The following is a 26,937-nucleotide window of genomic DNA, read 5'->3' as shown; positions in this document are numbered from 1 at the left end:
CACGATGCTGTCCCCACATGAAGCAGACAAATCTCTCATGAGTGGCACTTTCATGCCTGGAAGCACCGTGATGATTCTGCTAATTGAGACTTACTAATGAAGTAGTCTGAAGTATAGCGGGATTCTGGATATGTCGTGTTCACTCCGTTTGCTGGGTACGGTTTTACCTCTTCTGCAAAGAGAAAAGGAAGGAAATGTCACATGTCCATCAGCACATCGTGCTTCGCAAGACTTGCTGTAACACAGAGAGGTCTGGACTTCCTAAAATGCTCCTCTCTGGCTTAAACTGAGACAATCAAAGGAAGAGAAATGAGTTAGGAGATGAAATCCCACTGAAAGGAGTGCTTGATGCACTTGAGTCCCGTTGGGAATTCTTACTACAAGCGTGCTTAAATTTAAACCAAACAGAAGAGAACCGCAACAGCTTTCTGTATCAGAGGCTCAGGTGGTTCTGAAATACTGGTTGCATAACTTCCTTGCTTGCCTTAATTTTTGTCATCTTTCATTCTTTTCAGACATGCTTATCATGCTGTTACATACAAGCTCACCAAAAAAACCCCCCACCACACCAGGAGAGTTGTTTTCCTGAAAAAGCCCCTATTTTTAGTTCAGCAGTAGGTGTATGCAAGTGAGTGGGTGGTGCATACTACACCCAGCTCCTACAACCCCAAATTAACACTCATTCCCAGCCTACATGGCAACTTTTACCTTACACCTGATGCAGGCAGAAGATCCCGTGCTCAGAAAAGCTTTGTCCATCACTCAACTCCTGGTACAGACTCCACTGTGTACGTACGGGCAGCCTGCACGATCTTAGCCCTTCTATAGGCATAACTCATAAAATCAAAGAATGGGTTTGGTTGGAAAAGATCTTTAAGATTATCCAGTCCAATCATCAACCCAGCCCTGCTAAGTCTGTAACTAGACCATGTCCCCAAGTACGACATCTACTCATCTTTTGAATATCTCCAGGATGGTGACGCAACCACCTCCCTGGGCAGCTTCTACCAGCCCCTGAGAACCCCTTCACTAAAGATATTTCTCCCAGTATCCACCCTAAGTCTCTCCTGGTGCATCCTGAGGCTATTTCTCCTTGTCCTGTCACCATCTACCAGGGAGAAGAGACCAACAAGACCAACCTCGCTACAAACTCCTTTCTGGGAGCTGCAGAGAGCGATGAGGTCTCCCCTCAGTCTCCTTTTCTCCAGACTAAACCAGCATAGCCACCTCAGCTGCTCCTCATGAGGCTTGTGCTCTAAACCCTTCACCAGCTTCGTTGCCCTTCTCTGGACTAATCCACTGAGAAAGAGTATGTATCACCTCAAAGCATAAATTCTCTGCTTTCCATTGCTTTTTCCGAGCACTTTGGCACTCCTGGGCTTGGTGCTGAGTTTGCTTTCCCACGTAAAAGCCACACAGCTCCTACCCTGCCCAGTTTTTCCATTAACACCTTACCCATTCCAGCACTGCATGTGGGCAGAGACACCAGCATAGAAGATTTTATTTTCTTTGCAGAAGGTAACCAAAACAAAAAAAACACCCAGACAACTCCAGGTTATGTTTATTACTGTGGAGGCTAAAGAGAAGTGAACCGAAGATAACGCGCGTTCGCTTGCACGGAGGCTAATTTCGGCCCTCTCTCCTGGGGATTGCAGGGTGGAAAATATTCTCTAACAAAAGGAGGTTTTGTGCAAACAGAGAGAGCTAATGAGAAAGGCTCTTTTCCTCTCCCCACGGTGTCTGCCAAGGGGCAGGGTGGGTGACCACAGAGAAAGAGAGCAACCTTCAGCTCTGCTTGCAGCCACGCGGAGGGCACTGTTGGCTGCTGGTAACCGAAGAGGTTATTTTAAGAAGAAATTTGGGAAAATATGCCTGAAAATACCCAAATCCATGCAGGGAAAAGTCACCCATGTGCTGCCTTTTTTAAACCCTCAACAGCCTGTGGTACATGAGTCACTCTCAGAAAGCGCTCACAAGGGAGGCATCTCAGCAGAAGGGACAGCAAGGTCAGAGCCTGTCCCAGCATGACCCGATGCCGGCAGTCACATCACTGTAGGTGAAAGCCAAACAATTTAGGGTTAACCACCACTCCCAGCATCACCACCCCCAGATGATGAGGATGGGTGGCTGGGGAAGATGGAAGAGATGGGGACTGGCAAGTTGGACCCTGCGTCCATGGGTGAGCCTGGGGAAACCTTGATCTCTTCACACTTCACATTTCCAGCGGCAAAGTGGAGACAACCATAGCTGCCTGGAGGAGAAGGACCTGGAGGTGTTGGTTGACAGCGACTGAACATGAGCCAGCAGTGGCCCACGTGGCCAAGAAGGCCAATGGCATCTTGGCTTGGATCAGAAACAGCATGGCCAGCAGGTCCAGGGAGGTTCTTCTCCCTCTGGACTTGGCACTGGAGAGACTGCTCCTTGAATCTTGTGTTCAGTTCTGGGCCCCTCACCACAAGACAGAGGTTGAGGCTCTGGAGCGAGTCCAGAGAAGAGCAATGAAGCTGGTGAGGGGGCTGGAGAACAGGCCTTATGAGGAACGGCTGAGAGAGCTGGGGGTGTTTAGCCTGGAGAAGAGGAGGCTGAGGGGAGACCTCATTGCTCTCTCCAACTACCTGAAAGGAGGTTGTGGAGAGGAGGGAGCTGGGCTCTTCTCCCAAGTGACAGGGGACAGGATGAGAGGGAATGGCCTCAAGCTCCACCAGGGGAGGTTTAGGCTGAACATTAGGAAAAAACTTTTCATGGAAAGGGTCTTTGGGCACAGGCAGAGGCTGCCCAGGGAGGGGGTTGAATCACCTTCCCTGGATGTGTTTAAGGGTCGGGTGGACAAGGTGCTGAGGGACATGGTTTAGTGTTTGATGGGAATGGTTGGACTCGATGATCTGGTGGGTTTTTTCCAACCTGGTGATTCTATGATTCTTGCATGGGGAGAGATGTGACAGAACACTTTTACATGTTATGTTTCCACAGCACCAGCACAACAGAACCCACATCTTCTCAGGGGTTTGGAATTGTACTACCACTCAGCCAAGACCAGCGATTTACAGGGAACAAAAATTAGTCCTGGGGGTGAAGCTGGTTCCTTCTTGGAAGCTCTTCTTGGTCCAAATATTTCACAGATATTGCCCTTCTGGGAAACACTTTTGAGAACCCACCACAGAAGCTACGACTCAGAAAGCTTATGCAAGAAGTGACAAAGTCACCAGTAAAACTGAATGCAGAATGGAGATTTCTTTGTTCCCACGGCTATGTCAGCAGCATAGAGACAAAGAAATTCAATTTTTTGCCTTTTCATCTTTTTGGAATAAAAGCTGCAATAGGCACAAAGTTTGTTCAGCCTTGGGAGGAGAAGGCTTAGGGGAGACCTTATTACCTGTACATAAATGAAGTCTGCCAAGAGCATGGAGACTCCCTTTTTACAGTGATTCACATGGAAAAGACAAGGGACAATGGGAATAAGTAGCTCCTGGGGAGATCATTGGGAACTGGCAGAGGCTGCCCAGGGAGGTGGTTGAGTCACCTTCCCTGGAGGGGTTTAAGGCACGGGTGGACGAGGTGCTAAGGGACATGGTTTAGTGTTTGATAGGAATGGTTGGACTCGATGATCCGGTGGGTCTCTTCCAACCTGGTTATTCTATGATTCTATGATTCCAGAAGAAAATTTTGCCCTGTGAGAACACTGAAACATTGGAATAATGTCCCCAGGGAAGCGGTGGATTCCTCTACACTGGAAACATTTAAGGCTCACCTTGACAGGGTGCTGGGCCATCTCATTTAATCCACAGATCACCTAAAGGGTTGGACAAGATGATCCTGGAGGTCCCTTCCAACCCATCATTCTCTGATTCTACAATTCAAAGAGTTCTAGTTTCTTTTTCAAAGCCCCTCTCTATCTCAGACCTTCTGCATCCTCATGACTGCAGCACCTGAACACCCTCATGTGTCAATGCGATAAGGAAACATGATCCCTAATTTATTGTGGAGCTACAGCACCAAGTTCATCTCCAAAACCTTGGGGAACCTGCAGGAAGGAGCAGCAAACCCAGCTCTGATGCCTCCAGCAGTACCTACCTCTCTCCAGAGCATTACAGCATGAACAAACGGAGAAGGGTTGCGGAAAGGCAGAGCTGCATTACACGTGATGGCTTCTAGCAAGGAGAAATTGGGCTGACCGTAATGTTTTGCTTTGTTTGGTTAAACTGCTCGCTGTTGGTATAAGCACTCAACAAAAATTATGTAAAATGAGGGGAACAGAACAGATAGAGTCACCAAGCAGCAAAACAGCCTGTCGTACACAGCCCCTGGGAAGAGCTGTGTTTACCTTTTGCAAACCACAGGTAGCAGTAAAATTAGTAATCAGCAATTAACATCCATTTGTCAATGGTTTCCTGGAAGGCATAAGTTTGCTCCCCCTCCCCTTCCTGCTGCCAGCACAGACCCGCTGACAAGCACGCAGGGTCAGTATGACAGAGCAAGGGATATTCCAGGAAAGCAAACAGCTCTGCTCAAAAATGAGCCAGAGACAGAGCCCAGATTTGCTGCTGCTGCTTCGGTTCATGGCTCAGTTAAAGGCGTTCAGCTTTTCACCCACTCTTTAGGAACCAGCCCAGGTTAAAAGTTGCTTAGCCATTCACACATTCTGAAAATCAACACCCAAACCTAATGTATGTGTCCTCAGGCAATGAAAATTAACGCCCTTAAGTGTTGTCACAGGATCTTAGAATCACTTGGGTTGGAAGGGACATCAAAGATCATCCACTTCAAGCCTCCCTGCCATGGGCAGGGACACCTCCCACTGCATCAGGGGCTCCAAGCCCCATCCAACCTGGCCCTGAACACCCTCAGGGATGGGGCAGCCGCCACTGCTCTGGGCAACCTGGGCCAAGGCCTCCCGACCCTCACAGCAAAACATTTCTTCCTGAGATCTCATCTCTATCTCTCCTCTGTCAGCTTAAAAATGCTTCCCCTCATCCTGTCCCTGCCCTCCCTGATCAAGTGCCCCTCCCCAGCTTTCCTGGAGCCCCTTCCAGCACTGGAAGCTGCTCTAAGGTCTCCCTGCAGCCTTCTCTTCTCCAGGCTGAACAACCCCAACTCTCTCAGCCTGTCCTTGTACAGGAGGTTCTCCAGCCCTCGGATTATCTCCATGGCCTCCTCTGGACTCGCTCCAACAGCTCCGTGTCCTTCCTGTGCTGAGGACTCCAGAACTGGACGCAGGGCTACAGGTGGGGTCTCAAGAGAGTAGAGCAGAGGGGTACAAATCCCCTCCCAGAGGTGGAGAAACCCCTCCCAGAGGGGGATAATCCCCTCCCAGCCTTGCAGGAACTGGCAGAGATGACCTCTCCTGTGGGTGACACAGTCACTCTCACGAAAATCGCATTACATCTTTTGGGACATACAACAAAACAAAGCAGATTCCAGTAGCAACTGGGAAATTAGGGTGGGATTTTGGTGATATTGTTGCACCCCATTTCACTGCAGGAAGTAGTAAAATCCACAATGGAAGCTGAACGAGCTGTGGAAGAATGCTTTGGAAAATCCCACCGTCGTTCCCAGGCAGGCAGAGTGGTCCTGCCCGCTGCGAATTCCTGCCAAGCAGCCAGTGCAAACACCCTTCCTCTTTCAAGCAGGGCCAGGAAAGAGGCCAGTTGGGAAGACCATTTCAAATCCTACTGGAAAGTTGTGTTTTGAAAGCTGCTTTGATTGGGATTAAAGCCCAAGGTGAAAACCTCACTGGGTGCAAGCCAAGCTGTTTGGAAAAGTCCATAATCAGGCTGGCCAGGATGGCGTGAGCCATTCACCCTGGAGACTCCAGGACTCACCTTTCTGCAAGATCTCCAGGTGTTCCCAAAGGATGTCTCCCACAAAGTCAGGCGCTAGCTCCAGGAAGCACTCCTTGCCCAGAGCACAGAGGGCAGCTCCGTTCATGCAGAACTTCTGGAAATCCACTCCCTTCAGGCTGAACTCGTTCACTGCCCACATCACCCAGTCCCGCACGTGCGTCTCCGTCCACTGCTGGGGATCTGCACCAAGGAGGTGTAGAAGAGATCCATTAATAAGCAACCAGAAGCTATTGTCGCAGGAAAACAGGACACAAACAGTGCTACAGCTGAGCTGCCCCTGCACGGCCTCATCCCATAGAGACTGGCATATGGGTTAAATGTGGTGGGGCAATACCATGCCTACAGTTTGGATCGGCCTCATCCACAAACAAATTTCATACAAGGAACGAGTTCTGGATTTGTTTGGGACATTTAAAACTCCTATCATTTTTCTGATGACTTCTCCCACCCATTTCTCCATTTGGTTTGGTTTCTCCCTGCTATCAGCCTCTTGCAAAGGGTCCCTGCTCCATACAGTGGAGATGACTTGCAAATAGAAGTCCTGGAGCTGCTTCCAAAGGAGCAAGAGCAGTGGCCCAGCAGAGGATAGTATGACACAGAGGAACAATCTGTCAGACAGGTACAGTTTGAAAGTGATACTGAAAGGTTTTGCATGCATGGCCGGATTTTTCCAGCTGAAGCTGCCAAGAAACAAGGCAATTTCACCTAACCCAACAATCTGGGAGCCTGGCAGGAGCTTCTGTGGCTACTAACATTGCCCACTGGGCAACCACGTCCTACCTTTGGGGATTCCCAACCGTTGTTGCTCTTTGGCGAAGCCGCTGAAGGTGGCTTTCAGTGCCTGAGACATCATTTCTTTGCTGCTGGGTGTTAATAAAGGCACATCCGCACACTCCATATCTGAAAGAAGCAGGAGAACAACAGCTATAAGGGACTGGGAAAGACAAGAGAAGTACTTGTAAGGCAGCAGATGTTGAATTGTCAGAAGAACAGAGCAATCCATTTCTTCTGAAATTTTCATATCCAGAGCTATAAATCAATACCCTGCAAGTCCCTGTGCAGACAAGAAAAATCAATGCGTTCACAGTAAGCTCTGCTTGAAGGCCATGGACACATCAAGTCTGGTAAAGTTGGTTAGAAGGTGCACATGGCTTCCCCCCACACCAACATGTATGTGCTACTGGTAATTTGACGGTGCTATCAAAGACCTCTCCAGACATCAGCCTGCTGGGCTTCGTCACCCAACGTGGCTGGCACCTGGAGCCTGGTAGATTGTTGAGCAGCTGCAGATGCCAGTGAAGGTGGAGTGACCTACACAAGGGTGAACGAGAAAGCAGGGAGGAAAGATCTCTGGATTACCACTCCTCCTCCAGGCAGCCGAATCATAGAATGGTTTTGGTTGGAAAAGATCTTTAAGATCAAGTCCAATTATTGGCCCAGCCCTGCTAAGTCCATCACTAGATCATGTCCCCAAGTATGACATCAACTCATCTTTTGAACACCTCCAGGGATGGCGACTCTACCACCTCCGTGGGCAGAGTCTTGCAATGCTTGACAGCCCTTCCAGTAAATTCCTCCTAATATCCACCTTAAATCTCCCCTGGAGCATCTTGAGGCCATTTACCATGACCTGTGACTCGCTACCAGGGAAAAGAGACCAACACCCACCTCACCACAACCTTCTTTTAGGCAGTTGTAGAGAGTGTAAGAAAAGCAAGGGGAAAAATAATTTTAAAGAATCACGGGCATTCCTGGAAAAAGTAAGCTGACATCAGGCTGAGGTAGGATGAAGAACCGGCAGAAAACCCACTTGAGGAGGGAGGGAAATCAAAGAGCTGGAAAATCCCACATTAGCACAGAGTTACATCACACGCAGCCCAGAGCATGGAGCGACGCGACTCGGGGTGAGTCACCAAACAATGCGCAGCCGACCCCATGGGAGAGCACGGGGCCAAGCCAAGAGCCTGGTCTTGGACCAAATCCTGATGAGAAGTGAAGCTCTTCCTTTCATTTTTTTTTTCCCCCTTTTTCTAATTTATTTGGAAGGAGGCGGGTATTTGTAGCCAAAGAGTTCCATAAACAAAAGCAACCGTTTTAAAAAAAAAACCAAACTCCTCAGTCTGAATAAAGATTTGGCTCTTTTTCATATATTTTAAGGATTCCTGAAAAACATCTTTCATGGAGAAGGAAAGCGTCCTGCAACCACCACCTCAAACGGTTGAACTTTATCGATCTCATATGTAGAGCTTCCACCCAAAGCTGGTTTAGCACTACTGGAAATTGTTCAATGAAAACTGTTCTCAGTGGAAAAATGACAACATTAGCAGCTTTTTTTGTGTTTTCACAAATGTCTGGATGTAGACTTCAAAAGTCAAAGAATTCTCTGTTCTGTGGAAATCTCAGCCACCTCAGCCTACCATTACTCTAAGTTAATTAAAGCTCTAATTTAATAAGCCCTTCTACCTGCAAAATGCGAGTCCTTGTTTCAAGGAGGGTTGAGTACGTCCCTAACACAAAAGTGAGTCAGGATGGGAGACAGCACTGCAGCTGCCAAGCGTGGGCATCCACTGCTGCTTCCCAGTCTGACCCAGTCCAAGGTTCCTGCTCTGCTCAAGTCCTCCACAACCAAACTCACAGGCATCATTTAAATTGGTTGGAGCACCTACTATCCAAGGACAGGCTGACAGAGTTGGGGTTGTTCAGCCTGGAGGAGAACCCAGAGAGACTGGAGAGCAGCTTCTCCCCCCCCCGAGGCCCCCCCGCCCCCCTGATGAAGGGACACATTTTTTATATCACAACATTTTTACATAGGGTTATTAATTATCCCCCAGGACGACGGAGGAATGGTTTTAAATTGGAGGGGAGATTTATATTAGACATTAGGAAGAAATTCTTCACAATTAGGGTGGTAAGGCCCTGTCCCAGGTTGCCCAGAGCAGTGGTGGCTGCCCCATCCCTGAAGGTTTTCAAGGCCAGGTTGATGGGGCTTGGAGCCCCTGATCCAGTGGGAGGGGGAGGTGTCCCTGTCCATGGCAGGAGCAGGGTTGGAACTAGGTGGGCGTTGAGGTGCCTTCCAACCCAAGCCTTTCCATGATTCTATGATAAAGTCCAAAGAACACAATGCTGGGGGGTTTTTTTGCATGTAGGAATCAGGGAGTCAAATCAATAAGCATCCACGTGCAACTCTCCAGCTCAGGGTGAGGTCGACCATGTTGCAAAGCATCCCTAAGTCACCAGCTGGATGCACCAGATGCATTTCCACCACCAAACCAAACAGAACCTCTTCTCTGTCACTGCCTATGCACCTTCCCCCTACTGCCTCCAAATAAAAGACACCAGGCAAAGTCACCCCTTCTGCTTGCGGCTCCCTCTAACATCAGTCACCAAGGCACTCAAGTCATGATTCGGTAGGACCAGTAAAATTCCTAACATCGAGCCTCTCGGGATTCAATTCCACCCCTAACCCTACCAGGATTGACGGCCACAGTGGAAGTACCAGGACCTTCGAAAGCAAATAACACACTCAAAGGCTATTTGGCAAATTACACTTCATTATTTACTGGATTTGGCTGGAGAGGGCACAGAAAAGGAGCAGCCACCCTCACTATCTCAGTTCCCCATCTGCTGCTTTGAGATAACACTGGGAGAAAGTGGTTCAGTGCCCCTTTCCCTTCATCCTCATGTTACATTTTAATGCTTTGCTTTCTGTGCTCTGTGGTTACAGGGACCACCCAGGAATCCACTCCCCTCTGCCGGCTGGTTAAACGGCAGCTCGCTGCTCCCGGGCGCTATGGGAAGATGAGTCAGAGTTAGGCAAAGAAAACAGTTCTAACCCCAATTTTGACACTGAATCACTCGCAAAAACCTGTCAGAAGATGACCTCCTTAGGCAAGCCACCCAGAGCAGCAAGGTGAGGGCGTGCAGAGTAGTTAATCTCTGCATACGAGCATCTGCGGATCGTTCCCCCTGTGCTCTCCTGTGGGATTTGTCAGGTTGGGTTTGCACACACCCAGCAAATCAATTTTTCAGTAGCGGGGGATAAGGTTTCGGTTTAGTAAGGTGAATGCTGAGCTCTGCACAAACAAGATGTCAAAACAGGGAAGACTTAAAAGTGATTCCCAGGGAGAGGTCATCGAAGAAGCAAACAGTCTATTTCCAACTCTAAAAAACCTTTAAAAAAGCAAAGTGTCAGAGAAGGGTTTTTATCTAAACACTATAATAAACCAAAATGTGCATTTCAAGGCTTCTCCTTCAAAATACCTTGCACTCAGCACATTTAGCACTGAAACATCATCTCCTTTTTTTTTCCTGTTAGACCATAGTTACCAGCTACAATTTCTTCAGAAGAGAAAACAACCCAAAAGCCCTGAGCCTGCTAACGCTTGCAGAAGCCTTATTTTAGTCAGCAGTGTCCCACATCTAGAGAAAAGCTCACATGTGTAAAACTGAACGTGTTTGCAAAGCTCCGCATACATGTTTGTGGACAAGGCTGAGCCGTGTGATCCGAAAGAGATGGGGGCGGCGGGGACAGGGACGGATGGACAGTTCTTAATCTAAATTCTGCCTCTGCTGGGTCTGAGATACTGAATTCACTTGAATAGCGTTTTCTATCTTAATATTTGAGTGGCCGGGCAGCACAATGGGCTTCACCTGGCTCTGCTTGATGCAACTGTGGTGGTTGCAAGGGAGGTGAATCCAGAGAGGAGAATCAAGCCCTGGTGATGTCCTATAGACTCCTTTGCCTTCCACCAGGATGCCCGAAGGTTGGAGCCAAGCAGAATGTCGGTAACAAAAGCATCCCAGGCTTAGCTCCCCCGGTTTCAGCTTTCACTGCCATCTGAAACCTCTTTCCAAGATTTTAATCAAATCTCGCACAAATAAAATGTCCCCCTTTTGTGTACCTCCTGCTGTCCACAAAGCACACACACGCAGGCACGCACACACACACACAGAGGCTCCAAAGAAATGTGTGGGAAGGAGCGTTGGCCAGCACCAACCCCAGCTGCTCCACCTAAGCTCAGTTTAGAAGCTTCAGGGGTTTCATCCAAAGCAAGCGCAGCAGCAGGGGCCGGGCAACCACGGCGCTGGAGCCCAGACTTGGTTTGCTGCATCGTTTTTATGACGCCCATTAAAGTCTCATCGACACGGCTGCCACGTGCAGTTTGATGCCTAGATGCCATGTCCTCCTCTTGCTGCCGCCACACTGACAAGGAGCTGTGTTTGATTTTCCTCCTGGGAGACCAGGCAGGGTGTTATGGTTTGATATTTTAAGTACTAACAGGAGTTGCAGTCACTCTGGAAAATTATGTCACCAGCATCTCTCTAGCATCTGTAGAGCAGAGATAAGTAATGTGCCTTGCACAGTGGGAAGGCAGAGAGGGACATCTACTCATCTGGTTGCAGCTTTTCAAAGCAAGACGGGAACTAGAGGCTCAGCTTGAGAGCCCAGAGGCTTCGCAGAACCAGAGCAGCTCCTGTAGGAATCAGTGATAGCAAGGTAGACCTTGACATCCCTAGGGATGGGACTTTGGAAAGACAAAAGGACTTCAAACAGGCAAAGGGACTTTGGAAAGACAACAACCTTCCCTCTGCCAAGGGTTTTATACTAAGGGGGATATGCTCAAACCCCACCACCCCGCTCCTGGTAGATGTTGCACCAAGAGATGTGGAGCCTGGGAGAAAACCAGCCAGCAAACGCACAGAGAGGGCAAGATCACAGAGTTCATCCCCCAGCCACATTCCGCGCTCTCCCCAGGCTCCGCATGTATAAACTATTTCTACGCATCTGATCTTTTGAAAGGACTACGATTTACTAACTTTAGGGATTTTGACCTTAAAATGCAAGCGACAGCGCTGCACGCCAAAGCATTAGCATCTGATTGCATAAGCAAAATAAATGGCAGTAAATGCAAAAAAAAAAAAAGATGCCCTGAGCGGGAGGATGGGAGCAAAGTCATTTTTCACCCGAGTTTCCACTCGGGGTCAGTGCCTCTTTAAAGATCCCCTCGGCCACTCACTTTTTTTCCCATCAAAAGCCCCAGTGTGTCCTTGTCTGGTCCCCGCTCTTTTACCCGGTAGCCTGCGTGTAAATGGATGTACGGCAGGTCAGAGTGGAGCCAGCTGACCCGGCAGCCTCCTCCTGCCCTCGCTCTGATGGATGGACACTGAGGTCAGGAACCCAACGCGCTGTTGTCTCAGGTAAAAGCCCACTCCCTGCCCAGCCCCTTCGCCACCCCCATTCCCAGGCCTGAGAATAACCCCATCACAAGCTGATGCCATGAGGATTCTGGGCCCTCTGAGGGCTTGAAAGAGGCGTGGGGACAAGTTTGGTGTCGCTTTCAAACCAGATTATTTGCAGGAAGTCAAGAAAAATCATCCCTCTTGGACTGTGCATCCAAGGGCTCCGTGAATTTGCGCTTGTCTCCCTCAAAAGCTCCCTTGAGCTCTGAGTTAGCCGAGATCCTTCTCTGAGACCCCAGCACTGCCCCACCTCAGCGTGTCCACGGTCCAGGACATCCCCACCCTGGATGTCTGTGATGGAGCAGCAGGAGTTTCTCAGAGATTCTGTAAACATGGGTTTCCCCTACCCCATTTCTCCCATGTTCCCACGCTAAGACCGTCCCCATCAAGCTCCAAGATTCCCCATCTCCAAGCCCAATGCTGCCCAAGCTTGTCCCCTCACCACTCCAACCCCTCTCTATCCCCATCTTCCCGAGGGCCACGACCAGCGTAGAGTTAGTGACGGGGGAAGCTGACACACAGAATATTTCCCAGTGGCCCCCAGCAGCCAGGGTTCAGCAGCCGAGAAACCTTTCTCAGGATAAGAGGAGGCTGGAGAGAGGGGCGCCGGGAGCTGAGACCCTTCCCACGCTCCCCAACGCGGGGAAGCAGCCCAGGCACCACGGAGGCATCATCTCCCCAGCTCAGGTTTCCACCACCACCAGGCACCTCTGCTCCCCCCGGGGCAGCTTCGCCTTTCCCAGGTGCCCAAGGACACCCGGGCAAATAACCCTGGCTGAGCCCCCTGTTATTTAGGCAGGATTAGGCAAAAATTTGTCTGCACTTTTGAACTGTTTTCACAAGCGTTGCCTCTCACTCCCACGCAGGAAGCAGGAGAGGAGCCGGCCTGTTCCAATTAGGGCTCCTCGGACCAAAAGGGCAGTGAAATTCGGGACGGGGAAAAGGAAAGCAAGGACCGAGAGCTGGAAAAAAGGAGCAGAGGGAAAATTGGGAAGCAAGAATGTATGGGGAGAATGGAGGAGCACAGGGTGAGGCGTTTGCTAGGGATGGGATGGGATGGGATGGGATGGGACGGGACGGGACGGGACGGGACGGGATGGGACGGGACGGGACGGGACGGGATGGGATGGGATGGGATGGGATGGGATGGGATGGGATGGGATGGGACGGGATGGGACGGGATGGGACGGGACAGGACAGGAGAGGCAGAGGACTGGGCAATACGGAGGGGAGATTTGATTCCCCTTCTTGCAGCAACTCATCAGAGACTGTCCCTGCTTCCCTCTGCAAGGAATAGCATAAAAGGCACAGACATTTGCTATTTTAATTTAAAATAAATATATTTCTTTATCTTAAAACAAGGAAAAAGAAAAATAAGTCTTTTTTTTTTTTCTGTCCTTCAAGCAGTGAAAAATAAATACTTTGAGATGAAAGCTGGGCTTCAAGAGAAAAACAAGAGAGGAAACCGAAAGCCCACACTGCTTAGCACTGCAGAAAGCACAACAAAGCCAGCTTTCTTCCGGCATTCAGCAGCTTTCTTATGGAGATGCAGTTGTCAGAGGGGCAAGCTCTTCCCCTAAATAAAGGACCTGAAAACTGTCTTCCCTAAACGCAGATAAAAGCATTTATTGCAAGTTTGGACTCTCAGCACTTAGAGCATCACAGGGTGCGAGGAAAAGGAAAGGTTAAAGATGAGGGTGAGATGTCAGGATGCTCTGGGTTTGGGGTAAATCATAAAAGGGAGACACCCTCACATGGGTACAAGCCAGCTAGAAGAGGATGCTCGGGGCAGCACTAAAGGAAAACTAGAAACAGAGCAACCAAAAGGTGAGGGAGGGTTTGTTTTGGCTCTGAGTACCCTGCAGCTGGCGAGGAACCAGGCAGCAGCACCAGTAGGTGATGCGATGCTTCACCCACCATCCTGAAATCACAGGCTTGACTCTCTGAGCCTGCCTGCTGCCCTCCTTCAGGCTTCTTTCCGCTCCCCAGCTCCCTCCTGGCTTTATAACGTGGGTGTTGGATGGAGATCCTGGGAACGCAGCATCCCCTGCAGTCCCAGGAGCTAGCAGGGGAACAGCAGCTTGCTTGGTCCTCCCCGGCTTTTGTGGGGGAGAGGAGGGAAAGAAGTGTTAGAGAAACCCCTGGATCGATGCTCAGCAAAACCACAGGGCTTGAGTCAACACCGGCTGCAACCTCAGGAAAGTTTCCCCAGGCTCAGCAAGCAGGGACAGGACCTACAGCTCATCTTCCCACAGCCACCGCTTCGCTCCATCCTCCCCATCTCAGCTGCTGGAAGGAGCACAGATGGATAAAAGCAAGCACCGGGGAGATGTGGCCACCTCCGAGCTTGGGGAACGTGGCTATGGCTTAAGAACACTCGTGAAAAGTGTGCAAAGCAGGCAGCAGAAAGATCTTTCCATCAAGACGAAGCTTGAAGCCAGCAGAGTTCAGCTCCAGCACCGCCGTGAACCCAACGCAAGCACACACCCTCCAAACGCAAGCACTCTTGAATCAGCTTTGAAACAGCTTCCATCACTTTAGATTTAACAGCATCGCGACTAAAACCTTGCACAAGCCTCTGCTGAGCCCTCAGTCCTGACGACAGAGTCTGGGGTTAATTAAACCCATGCAAAACCCCTGCAGAGGCTGAGCTCACAGGTCAGTGCTCAGAGAGAGCCAGACCAGGAGGCTGCAGCCAGCAGCAACCTCCACGTGCCCAAACCACTCCTGCTCAGACATCGAAGCTTCTTCTTGCAGCACTCAGGCCCTTATGAGGGTGGGGAGGCCCTGGCCCAGGTTGCCCAGAGCAGTGGTGGCTGCCCCATCGCTGGAGGGGTTCAAGGCCAGGTTGGATGGGGCTTGGAGCCCCTGATCCAGTGGGAGGGGGTGGAACTAGATGATCTTTAACGTCCCTTCCAACCCAAACCATTCATTTTATGATTCTAAGATTCACTCTTCACCCTCCCACTTTCCCAATGGAACATCACATAAGCAGGAGCATCCCCTCTGAAGACCGGATTAGCATCTCACTTTCAGGCTTGTTTGCCTTCAATCCTTCCCCAGTAGGGCTGGGAAGACCCTCCCTGCCTCTTGCAAACCTATGAGACGTGCTTCCCCTGTGATAATTCGCTCTAATCCCCACTAACCGCGCTGCTAAAGAGCTCTAATCCCCATGCAGAGGCGCACACGCACTAATGGGAGCGCAGGGTGGGCTCAGCAAAGCCTGTAATGGACACCCAGCCCCGACTGAAAGCAGGTCAAGTGTAAAGGAGCGAGTCCAGGTCATGCCCGTGTCAGCCGCCCCGCATCAGTGCTCCAGCTCTGGGAGATGCTCCTCTGCAAACAAGTGGCTAAAACCCAGCTCCTCCCGCCCCAAGACCCAGCAGCAAACCTCAAGTTGCTCAACAGCAATGAGGAAAAAAAAAAAAAAGGAATAAAACCTACAAAAACCCACCGAACAAACAAGTAGACATTCATTTGCTTCTTGGCAGGGTGCCTGAGGTATTCAAATGGCTCGCGCCTGGGATCAGAAGCCTCTTGAAATTCCTCGCTCTCTCTGGGCTGGGCTGGGAGCCCTGCAAGGCCATCCATGCCAGCTTCATCTCTCTGGAGGTTCCACAGCCACAAAGCATGGTCTGAGCCCTCCCAAAGCAAACCCATGGGCTCCAGTGCTCCAAGGAGGAGACACTGGTCCAGGTTCCAACCATCCAACTGGTCCAGCACTTCCAACCTTCTGTGAGAGCATCCATTTCTCTCCAGCCAGGTTAAAACCCCGGCTTCTGCTGTGCTCACCTCAGATATCAGGCTGACAATACCATTTCTGGCATCTTCAATGAAGTGATGTGACCAGAGGATTTGTCCCTAGAAAAAGACACATCCCAGTACCCCGGCCCTGGGGTGTCAAAGCTCACATGGGATGCTACCAAGGTGCTACATGGCCAAGCAGTTCAGATTGAGCATTTCTCTACTCAAACAAGCCCTCACTCTCTCCTCCAGATATGAAACCTCCTTCTTCATCACCTAGGGATATGGACAAGCACTTAATGGGGATTCACCTCCAACGTCCACAGCTGCTTGTTCCAAAGGAGAACAGGGCTGCCAAACCACGCATGATAGTCTCCCAGAAAAGGGAGAGCAGAGATTTTGCAAGGCTGTGTTGAGGTTAATCAGCAGTACATTGTGTGAGGAAGATGCTGTCAGGATTGGAAGTGTGAAAAGGGAAGGCTGAGAGCTCTTGGCAGGGCTGCCCCTTACAGCAGAGATCAGGGCCAAGGAACCTTCAGGCATGTTGAGCTCTTTCATCACCCCAGAAAGAGATCCCAGCCCCTCTAAGTTGGTTCAAAGACACCTGAGTAACACTTTGATAAGCAGCTACGTATGACCTCACAGCTTGGGATGGTGTCATTGCATCCCATAGCCACACAAAATGACTCCATGCCCAGAAGGAAAAACCAACTATCAGCACAATACGATGCAGTTTCAATGTAGATGGACTCTGCAGAAGTCCCTGCTACCAGGAGCCCACTGGTTCTAAAAAGGAACCTCAGCTCTCCTTGCCCAAGAGAGGAAGAGATTTAGACACACAGACACTCAGTCAAAAGCCTCCAATCTGTCCCAAGGAATTCCGCAACGTTCACTTGATTTTCAGCCCAAATCCTGCATTAACTGATCTCTCCGTGTCCTGGCTTTGCCTGAGGCTGAGTCAATGCCACGTCACGCCAAACACGAGGGTACCACATGGCAGGACACAGTCTGAAAGGCCCCCAAGCTCAACCCCAGAATATCTCTCTCCACTCACCAGCTCTCTCATTCATAAACCAAGAACGTTTGTTAGAGTTGGAAGGGCTGGACCCACCGTGGAGAACGCGTTGGTGGAGACCATACAGTAAAAGTGTCTATTGGTCATGATATTGGTCACGATATCCCCATGGATATTCCTACATCATTCCTCAAGCTCAGGACATTGCATGATACAGAGACCACGAAGCCAGCAAAGCAGAAGGGCCTGACCCGGAGCTTGGCAGCTTGGTAGCTCCGGGTCACCTCCCGAGCACGCACGCTGCCCCGGGGCAGCAGGGTATGGGGACGAAGCTTGCCACATCGCTCTGCAGCTGCAGATTCCTGCCGCCCATCCCTCCCCCACCTCCGCAGCCTCCCCGGCCAACCCTTCCCTCCAGGGCAATGCCAGCCAGATGTACAGCCAAGCCGGAGATAAACCACGGCCGATTGCTCAACGCGAAGGTGCAAGTTGCAGCGGGTCACATCCCACGTGGATTGCAGAGGGGTTGCCGCTGCTACCTTCCCCAGAGAAAGCCCTGCTGCTAATCTTGGCCTTTTGATAACATCTCTTACTTTTCCATGAAGCAGGGAGTGTTTCGGCTCTGCCCACAAGCACAGGCAGCAATCGATGAGCAAGGTGAGGAGGAGAAGGAGCCCAAGAGCTCTATCTTGTCCTCACCTAGTGACCATCAGGTCTCCATCTCACCACCCCATCCCTTTCTACCCAGGGACCTGCCACTGCACATGAGGACTCTGGGTCTGTCCTCCCTTATCAGGCTGAGCTGTCCAGGCATCTTTGCCGTTGCCAAAAGAGAAGAGAAGCGATTAGGGTATTTAGCTTTGAAATCAAACAAATAAGTGCACAGGCTTTTGCAAACAGATCAGGGTTGGGAGGTCAGAGCATGGCTGGTAAATCGTAGTGTTTGCTCAGACTAAATAATATTAGACCAAGGATAATCAATCGTTTTAATCAACAAAATTATTTATAGGTCTTTAGAGCAAATAGGCAACTCAGTTGGCAGCTGCCAAGAGTTGGCAGGTAGCGTAATGATCCACATACCTCTAATTCCCCTGTGCTAGATATGGATTTACTTCCTAGCATCACTGGATTTACTGCCACTGAAAACTTGAACATGCAACTACCTTGACCCCTCCTCTCTGAAGACATCCTTCCTCCTTCTCTGTGGCTCACAAATACACACAACAGCTCCCTGCAGCTCACATCAAAAGCAGAATAGATTGCAATATTCATTGCACACATCAAGCATCTTCCTCACACCGGCTGTGTCTCCCAGCACAGTACCACTTAACAGGAGAGGAGAAAGATCCAACTGTCAGAAGAATCAAACGGTGCTCAGCTCCTTCAGTGATGGAGGCCACAAAGGGCCCTGGGAGAAACTTGGGAACCAAAACCCTCCAGCCCACACCAGAGAGTGCCTCAGGACCACTCCAAACTAACTTCATTTCACAACACCCCAGGAACAGTTCTCCCAGTATAATTTATTTTTAATCAGACAAGGAAACAAAGGTAGAGAACAAGAGGATTTTCCAAACACAAAAAGAGCTCCAAGATTAAACCTCCTCCACCTCTCTCCTGAGTTGTGTTTCAGACACTGGGCTGGGGAGCAGCACTGCTCTCCTGAAAACCAGGATGAGATGAAGCTCCTGGGCTTTGTCCTTTTCAGGTTACACTATGCAACCTCCAGGTTATCAGGTGCCCCCATGCATGAGAGCAAGGGCTTTCCCAATCAACCCTGGTAGGTCTTTTCCAACTCCTACTTCTCGGAAACTTCCCACCAGGAAGAGGTTGGGCCAAACAAAGCCCTGGGAAGATGAAGAAGGTGGGAGTGAGCTGGGAAAGGCAGCCAAAGACAAGCTGGGCTGCCCCGTTAGCTTCAGTCATCCCCATCCCAGAGCCAAGGGCTGTCCAGGACGGGGATTATGTCACCTATTGGCCTCAGCCCGGAGAGACGGGAGAGCGAAGGGCGAGCAGGGATAAATCAGAGCGGCTGGAGGTGCTCAGATTTGCTCAGAGGAAGCCCGAGCTTGGAAACCTGAGCAAAGGCTCAGGGGGAGAGAGGCTGAGACACTCACAGCCCTCGCATCCACCCCGAGAGCAGCATCCGGAAGCTATTAAGGAATTACAGCCTCTCTGGCCCCGAGCCTTCCCCAGCAGAAGTGCCTGGGAGCAGATGGTGAAAGGGCTGATTGAATTCGGCTGCTCAGGCCAAGAGGCTATTAGGAGGAGACGTAAATGGAGGAAGGGGTAGAGGGGGTGTCATTTGGCGACTCAGGAGCTCGGAGCCCTTGCTAAGAACTCTGGGAATCCTCCACCAACTGTAACAAGCCCGGAGGAGCTTTGGCAGGGTCCTAGATGGGTGGCTCAGGGGTTTTGGCTCCTCTCCCCAGGCACCTTCATCTCAAAAAGCAGCACGGCCTCTGGAGTGGAGGGGCATCCTTCCAGGGATACAGAACCCACAGGTCCCAGTGGTCACCGTCCCAGGAGCTGTGCACTCACAAGCCTTGACCCTGGTGGAAAAGGAGGGGGCCCATGGGGCCAGCCTTCCTCCCAGAAACATGCAGGTTTGCAAAGACAACTCAATTCCCAACCTGGACCAGTCCCACCTCATCCCATGTGCCCTTGGGCAGGCACTGGGGATGGGACCAGACCTCCCAAAGTGGAGGGAAACGGGACTCAAGAGGGGAACGGGACCCAGAGTGATGGAGACGAGGTGGGGAAAACAAGGCAGGGCAGGAGAGACGCGTAGAATGGATAAAAGCCAACAGGGGAAAAAGGCATAAATAGGATTTGTAACCCGCATCACCCACGGTGCCAGCCCTGCTGAAGGTAATGCTGGTTGAGCAAAACACTGATGAAGAACTGACATTGCCTGAGGGTGAAGGAAGGGTTTAAACCCCTCCCTGGGAAGTTGAGGAAGAAGGAGGAAGGACCCAAACATCGACACAACCCCAAGCTCTGGGCAAGCCACTTCCCCACACCCCAGCGCCCCAGGGTGGGGACAGGCACCAGGCACCCTCGTGTCACCTCTTGTCTCCAAATCCATCCCTCTTTTTCCAAGGGAGAAAGATCCAATGACTCCCCCCGCCGGGTTGCCTTGGCTTGTTGCCCTGGCTCCTTGAGGTTGGGAAATCGGGAGCCTCGTCAGGCTCTGCTGGAGGGGCGGGCACAGAGCGCTCCGTGACCGTAAGGGGATCTTTCCAGAGCAATCTTTTCCGAGACAAGTCATGAGATTATTTCTTGCCTGGAATTTGCTCCCGCAGCTCCCATCAGCCCCGGACTGCTGAGTCAAGAGACCGCTGGGGCTGTGTCCTCCAGATGAGTAAATAAATTGCCATGGGGAGTGGTGAGGTGGCTTGGGGGGGGGATAGCGCCCAGGCAGGGTGTGGGATGAAAGGAGGGAGGGGACCTGATGACTCCTCCAGCCTCGGGTTGGGGATGCAGCCTGCCTTGGCAGCCGGCATCGCTGCCGCTTTGCAACGCGAGTTAGTCACTGGATTAGCGAGCGCAGTTACACAGCTGTTTAAAGGCACATTCTCCCTCCCCTTCACTTTGATTCTTTTTATCTGGGTCCCTCCCCCATCCAGCTTTATTCTTTTTTTTTTTTTAAATTTATTTCAATTTTTTTAGGCTGAAGTCCAGCTTTCAATGAGTGCTTGGGACTGGCAGCCAGCAAACTCCCAGGGAAGCCAAGGAAGATGCAGCCCTCGGTCACAGCCTGAATCATAGAATGGTTTGGGTTGGAAGGGACCTCAAAGACCATCCAGTTCCAGCCGCCCTCCCACTGGATCAGGGGCTCCAAGCCCCATCCAACCTGCCCTTGAACACCTCCAGGCATGGGACAGCTACCACTGCTCTGGGCAACCTCATGACCTCAGCACGAAGAATTTCTTCCTAATGTTTAATCTAAATCTTCCCCCCTCCAATTTAAAGCCATTCCCCCTTGTCCTGTCACTCCATGACCTTGTAATAAAGCCCCTCCCCAGCTTTTCTGGAGCCCCTTCCAGTCCTGGAAGCTGCTCTAAGGTCTTCTCAGAGCCTTCTCTTCTCCAGGCTGCACAACCCCAGCTCTCTCAGCCTCTCCTCATGGCAGAGGTGCTGGTCCAGCCTGAGAGCACGAGCAGCTCCCCGCTCTCTGCCGAGCCCTCTTGATGTCCAACGAGCAGCCAGGTTCCTCTCCAGGATCCATATGGCCCCGGCTGCTGAGGCTCGGCCGTTTGAAAGCAGGAACGCGCGAGTCATCCAGCTCGAAGGCAAAACAGGCGCACGGCCGGGGCCTTTCAAGTTGCAAGCTTCAAATCTGGAGCTGTTTAAAGGGATGGAAAGCAGCCCCAGCGACGAACCACCCCGCTGGGCCACAGCTACCGTGACAGCTCCGAAACGCCACTGCTGACGCTGGAAAGGAAAACTTTCCCGGCACCGCGGTGGCATCAGGCTTCCCAGAACCAAGGAGAGCCCTTTGACATCATCCTCAAATTTCTCCCCATCCCTTCAGAAGGATGGGTCCGGGAAACCCTGAGGGAGCCACAGGGTTGGGGAGCCACAATCATAGAATCGTTGGGTTGGAAAAGACCTTTGAGATCATCGAGTCCAACCGTACCTGCCTTCTACTAAACCAGATCCCTGAGCAATGCTGTAAATAACCAGCCAGGTTCATGCTGGGGACCAAGTAAATGACATTTTCCCCCCACCTCTGCCTGCAAATGAAGAACTGCGTCTACTGACCTCACAAAGTGGTTTGGAGAGAAGGAGCAGTTGGGTAACATGCCTTGAGCATTTTAAAAGAGAAAGCACTTGGCATTGTATTTTAAAACTGCTTCTAACAGTAATGCGTAAAAAAAAGACCAAAAAAAAAACCCAAAAAAAAGACCCAAATTTCACGTGTTCCACTACATCTTTTTTTAATTTGCTAGTGGAAAAAGCATGGAGCACTCAGCTTTTGCAAGTTGTTTCTTCTGACGGTTCAGGTTTCAGTAAACATTTTGTGAAAACTAAAAGGTAAAAAAAAACCCAAAACCTTTGCTGCTTCCAGAACACTGATCAAAATTAAGTGGTTTTGCACAAACAAATGCAGACACCTAAAAAAACCTAAAACTTTCGTGTGGGTCAAAAAGCCACATTATCGTGATAGATGTGCTGATGGGGAAGCAACAGAAAACAAGCCCCAAAGTGCTTCCCAGTGTCTGGCTCCACTTCCTGGGGTTCAACGACTGCAACAGCAGCAGCAGCTCTCCCTGAGGCAGCAGATTTCATCTGAAGACATCAAGCACATCCCAAGAGAGGCAGCATCCCAGTGGAAATCCCAGCCCAGGACTCCAGCCACCAGGAGGACACGCAACCCTCATCCTCCTGTGCGAGGAACTTGGCTCCTGGAGGGATGTGGGACTGAGCAGTTCGCACCCCCAGTCTAGCTCCATCCCAAATCAGAGTCAATCAATGCATCCAAACTGGAAATCCCGAGGAGCAGATTGGTCCTGGTGCTGCACAGGAGGCAGAGAGGTGCAGTGCAGCCTAATACAGATGATAAAAGCTAAACACCACAAGCAGAGGCCGGGGATGCCCCCAGGTCTATGCTGCAGCGTAATGGGGGTATCGTGCCTCAGTTTCCCCTGAAGCCAGGTTTGATCAAGCCTTTCTTCAACATCTTTTGGGGTCAGAGGACCCAAAAGCACGCTGCATGTTTAAAAAAGCCAAGTCCCACTGGCTGGCTTCTCCTCGCTCCCCACCAGCCATCTGAAGAATGCCTTGGAATCACGTCAAGTATTTGAAACGAGATGGGGGGAGAGGGGTATGGGGAGGGGAGCCGCTCGGCTTTTGACTCAGTGTCTGGCTTCTTTCATCAAACCCACATTCCTACTCATGCCATCACCCTCCGGGAAAGTGCGACAACGTACATAATCCATGTGGAGCCAATTTAAAATCCCCCTCCGTGTAAGAAAATGCATTTCGTTCATTAACAAGCTCTGAACGCTGAGCTGGGGGTTAGGAGCCAGCTTACAGCTCCACAGCCAGCCAAGCAACAGGGTCTTCAGCAGCCAAGCTTCCCTACGCCTGCCTGGGCCACAGCGATGTCCTCCAGGAGAGCAAAACCCACCCAGGGTGCTGGGGGATGCTGAGGCTCAGCCCACGGGACATTTCTTGCAGTCAGAATAATTCAGGGTTTTCTGCACCAGCCACCTAAGATGCAGGTCTCTGCCACTTCGGGCTTTAATAGGAAAGGTTTAACAGGCATAAAAAAGCTGGAAATCAGAGGGTTGCTGGAGCAGGGGGTTGCAGCTGTGCCCAGCCATGAGATGGTGGGGATGGGAATTACAGCCCCAGAGCAGCTCAGACGCAGACACAGCCCCGCAACTTCGCACATCCCAATCCACAACCAGGGCTGCCGCCAGCTCTCTGCAAATAGCTGAGGGCTCACCATGACCTCTGCTCTCCAGCTCTCATTCCCAAAGCAGAGGCAACCACAGAAACACGGGGATTTACCTTGCTGGGAAAGCAAGCTGCTCTTTCTTCCTCGCATTAGTAATATTTTTGGGGTGGGTTATATTAATCCACAGCCTGTGTGGCTCCAGGAATCTGATGTGGGACTGCACCAACACAACCAGCACCTTGGCATCTTGCAAACAGCAGGTCCACCTGCAGGGTGCAGAGGGCCAGGAACTGGATGGAGGGAGCATCAACAGCAATTCCAGGCATGCCAGAAAATTGTGCATGGTCAGCAAGGCCAGGGGAGGTGATAGAGAAAAAAGTATTGCCTGCCCAGTGGGTCCTGTGCATATGGGTATTGCCTCAAGGGCTTGATGATGTTCACGGGACAGAAGAGCAAAGCAGGTCTCAGAGCAAGCGGAAAAAAAAAACCTCAACCCAAAAATGTGCAGGTTCATCTCACAGTTGAGAAAGAGGCGAGTAACGGTGCAGGGGTCCAGGTTTGCCTCTCATTCAGGGCTAAATAAACCAAAAGTTATTCTATCACATTGGAGAAGGGAAGAGAACAGCTCAGAGCACTTCTGAATGCCAGCATCAAGAGCTTTGCCTCCATCTAAACACGCGCAGCCCTGCAGAAGCTCAGGCTTTGCATGCAAACATTTACAGCCGTTAATGTTACACGCGCTCAGACCAGTGGGTGTCTGTGATCTAGATACGAAGACTGAGTGTTTCAACCAAATGACAAACTGAAACCACCCTGAATTGGGGTTTTTTTGCCACCTCTCTGGACCATCAAACCCTGTATCCCCTCTAGAGAGGCAAAACCACTTGTGGATTTACACATTTTCACATAATCACCCCCAAAGGCTGCAGCAGTCACACAAATCCTCCGACCTGGGGAAACTGGGATGGACAGAGAGAGCTGACCCACGTGTGGGACGTGCAGAGCTGTAGAGCAGCACTTAGAATCATAGAATCACCAGGTTGGAAAAGACCCATCGGATCATCGAGTCCAACCATTCCTATCAAATACTAAACCAAATACTTGAACCCAGCGCGACGCGGGTCACCCTCTCAGTATCTCTGGAGCCATCGCACAATCTAGCGATGGGCAGAACTCAAGCGGCTCCCCCCTCAAATTCCACCGCACCTGGGAAAAATGTAGGAGCTTGTAGGAGAATCAATAAATATTTATTGTTTAACCAGCAGTATTTTGACTGGAGATGTAAGCATGGCGCCGGGCCAGTGAAACCAGAGCCTCTTCGCCAGCAAGGCAAACAACTTCTTTTCTGTATCTAGTTGGAAGATTATAAACTACACAATGAAGGCAGGGAAGAAATAAAAAAAAAAAAACAAAACAAAAAACATAGGCAGTGAGCAGCTTAGTCACAGAAAAGGAACAAAAGAGCTGAGATGCATAACTATGTCGTGGGTTAAAAAAAAGGGGGATGCAGGCCCAGTTTTTGGCTGCGAGACAGCTGTGGAGTTTATATCAGCTACAGATTTGTCCCACTGGCTTCTGCAGTGATGAGGCTTTATGGTGGATCAGAGCGTATATCCCTGGCCTCGGTGGAGCTGCGCTGATTTGGACAAGCTGCAAACCGGCCTGTAACTCACAGCTGAGAAGCAGATCTGGAGATTCAGGTCTCAGCATCTAGAGGCACAATCCTGCACCCAAAAGGAAGACCCCAGTTTCTGTGAGGATCCTCAAACTCACAGCGCAATGAAGAGTCAGTCCCTGGCTCCAGGGGCTTGTAACGCTCTGTTAAGGAACATTGTCTCCTCCTTCACTTCAATCAGGCCATTGGCATCATCCTACTAAACACAGGTCTTCTCTCCATCAAAATCTGCAAGCCTGGAAGACACCAGCAGCTTTAGATCCATTCCAGCAAAGACACTTGCTCTTCTAAGACGTAATTTGTTTGCCTCATGCCTATGCAAGGATGAGCTGACAATGAAAAAAGGCAAACACCCTCTTACCTTGTCTGGGACAAATCCACCTGTATTTGTTCCTTTCTTGCCCCAAAATCCCAGTTGATATTGGAACCACAACTGAAAAGAGCCATTTGGGATGACACATCTAAACATTTACACCTCTAAACCAGACAAAAGTGTGGTCTTACCCACACCTATGTATTCAGAGTGCCTGAGATGTATCTGCTCTCACCCAAAGAGCAAGAACATGAAGCCACCTTCCATCCTACCTCCAGCAACAAACTAGAATCCCAGGGTCAAACCACAGCACAACCTTCACAGCCTGAACCCCATCCCCATGCACCCCCAGCAAGGATCCTACATTCAGAAAGATGCAGACCCTGCTTTTTCACAGCTAGGCACTCAATAGCCACTTTCCTGGTACAACTCAGCATGTCACACAGTCCCACCTGGAGAGAGCACACGCTCCCAGCTCCTTGCTGCCTGCCAGCAATCTGCTGTGGATTTGGGAGAGCGGGATTGCATCCGATGAGCTCGTCATCTCTCTTTGGAGAGAACGTGCAGCATTCCAGCATGAGGCTGTGTTATCCCTTCATTTTATAAGGCCTATCAAAGCATGGCACGCTGTAATTACATGGCAAATTAGCGGCCACTTCGTGTAACAACACTGTAATTACACAGTTGTGACATGCTGGGGGGGGTTCATGATGAAAAAGTAGAAGGAAGGGGCTTTGCTCCCCCTCCCTGGAAATCTCACTCCTCGTTCCCAGGTTAAAAACGTGCTTTAGTCCATGGATCCCTGAAGGAAAGGTCCATGAAGCTGCTTTTCCACCCCTTTTCACAGCTTTGCCCCTTAAGCAGACAAGAGCTGGCACTAAAGAAGCTGGAGCTGGTGGCAGCCAGGTGCAGACAGCCCCCTCCCTCCCTGTAACTATCATTCCCCCATCCTAGCTGGATACCACAGTAATGGGCATTTTGTGAGTGCATAGAATGATAATTGCTCTTTTTCAGTTCAAATTCTCACCTCCTCCACAGGCAATCAGCACCGAAAATGCCAGAGGTGCCCCAAGCCCTCCATTTATTAGACTCTCACCCTTGTTGGCTGATGATTCCAGCCCACACAGAACAATCCAGGCCAAAGCAGAGCTCTCACCTTTGCTCTTAACGTGGGATGCAACTCTCCGCATCCCTGAAATCACCTCTCAGAGCTTGTTTCCTTTCCCCAGGCTTTGCTGGGCTCCCAAGCAAACACAGAGGAAATTTGTGTGTGCACATTCCACCAGTGAGGACAGGTACACGCTCTTCCAGTCCAGCTCACACAGAGGAAGGGACAGAGAACATCTCGAAACAGAACAAAATGCTGGTGTTCTGCTGCTGGGTTTCATCCCACACGCAAAAACGTGGCCACACAACCTACCACCAAGAGCAATTTTTTAGCAACAGCGGGGAAACTGGGTCACCCAGGGGCTGACGGTGCCGTAGGGACCAAACTGGAGCCTGAGTGCTGTGCAAGGATAATGCAGGATCAAACCTTCCTTTCTGGAAGAGGTGTTCCAAGTCCCTGCGTCCTACAACCAGCTCAGCAAACTCCCTTGCATGGGATGATCCTGCTGAGACCGCACTCTGCAGAGACCTGAGAGTGAAGGTATGGTTGGAAACTTGCCCTCCCTCGATAAGAAGGATCCCATCCTAAAACCATGA

At 50.6% G+C, this 26,937-nt stretch overlaps 1 protein-coding gene across 3 annotated transcripts in view; it reads right to left on the bottom strand.

The window, feature by feature from the left end:
• ETS1 (ETS proto-oncogene 1, transcription factor) overlaps positions 1 to 26,937 on the bottom strand; it is an 83,924-nt gene that overhangs the window by 17,948 nt on the left and 39,039 nt on the right. For all 3 annotated transcript variants that reach the window (XM_069876518.1, XM_069876519.1, XM_069876520.1), the window contains 3 exons: positions 6,621 to 6,740; positions 5,820 to 6,020; positions 95 to 172 (listed from right to left, as the gene is read on the bottom strand). In XM_069876518.1, coding sequence (XP_069732619.1) covers positions 95 to 172; positions 5,820 to 6,020; positions 6,621 to 6,740 — 399 coding nt within the window. The remainder of the gene's footprint in view (positions 1 to 94; positions 173 to 5,819; positions 6,021 to 6,620; positions 6,741 to 26,937) is intronic.

Source organism: Phaenicophaeus curvirostris, chromosome 25 (assembly GCF_032191515.1).
Source record: "Phaenicophaeus curvirostris isolate KB17595 chromosome 25, BPBGC_Pcur_1.0, whole genome shotgun sequence".
Classification (NCBI taxonomy): Eukaryota; Metazoa; Chordata; class Aves; order Cuculiformes; family Cuculidae; genus Phaenicophaeus; species Phaenicophaeus curvirostris.
The sequence above is the reverse complement of the archived record's forward strand: the minus strand, read 5'-3'. Positions and strand labels throughout refer to the sequence as shown.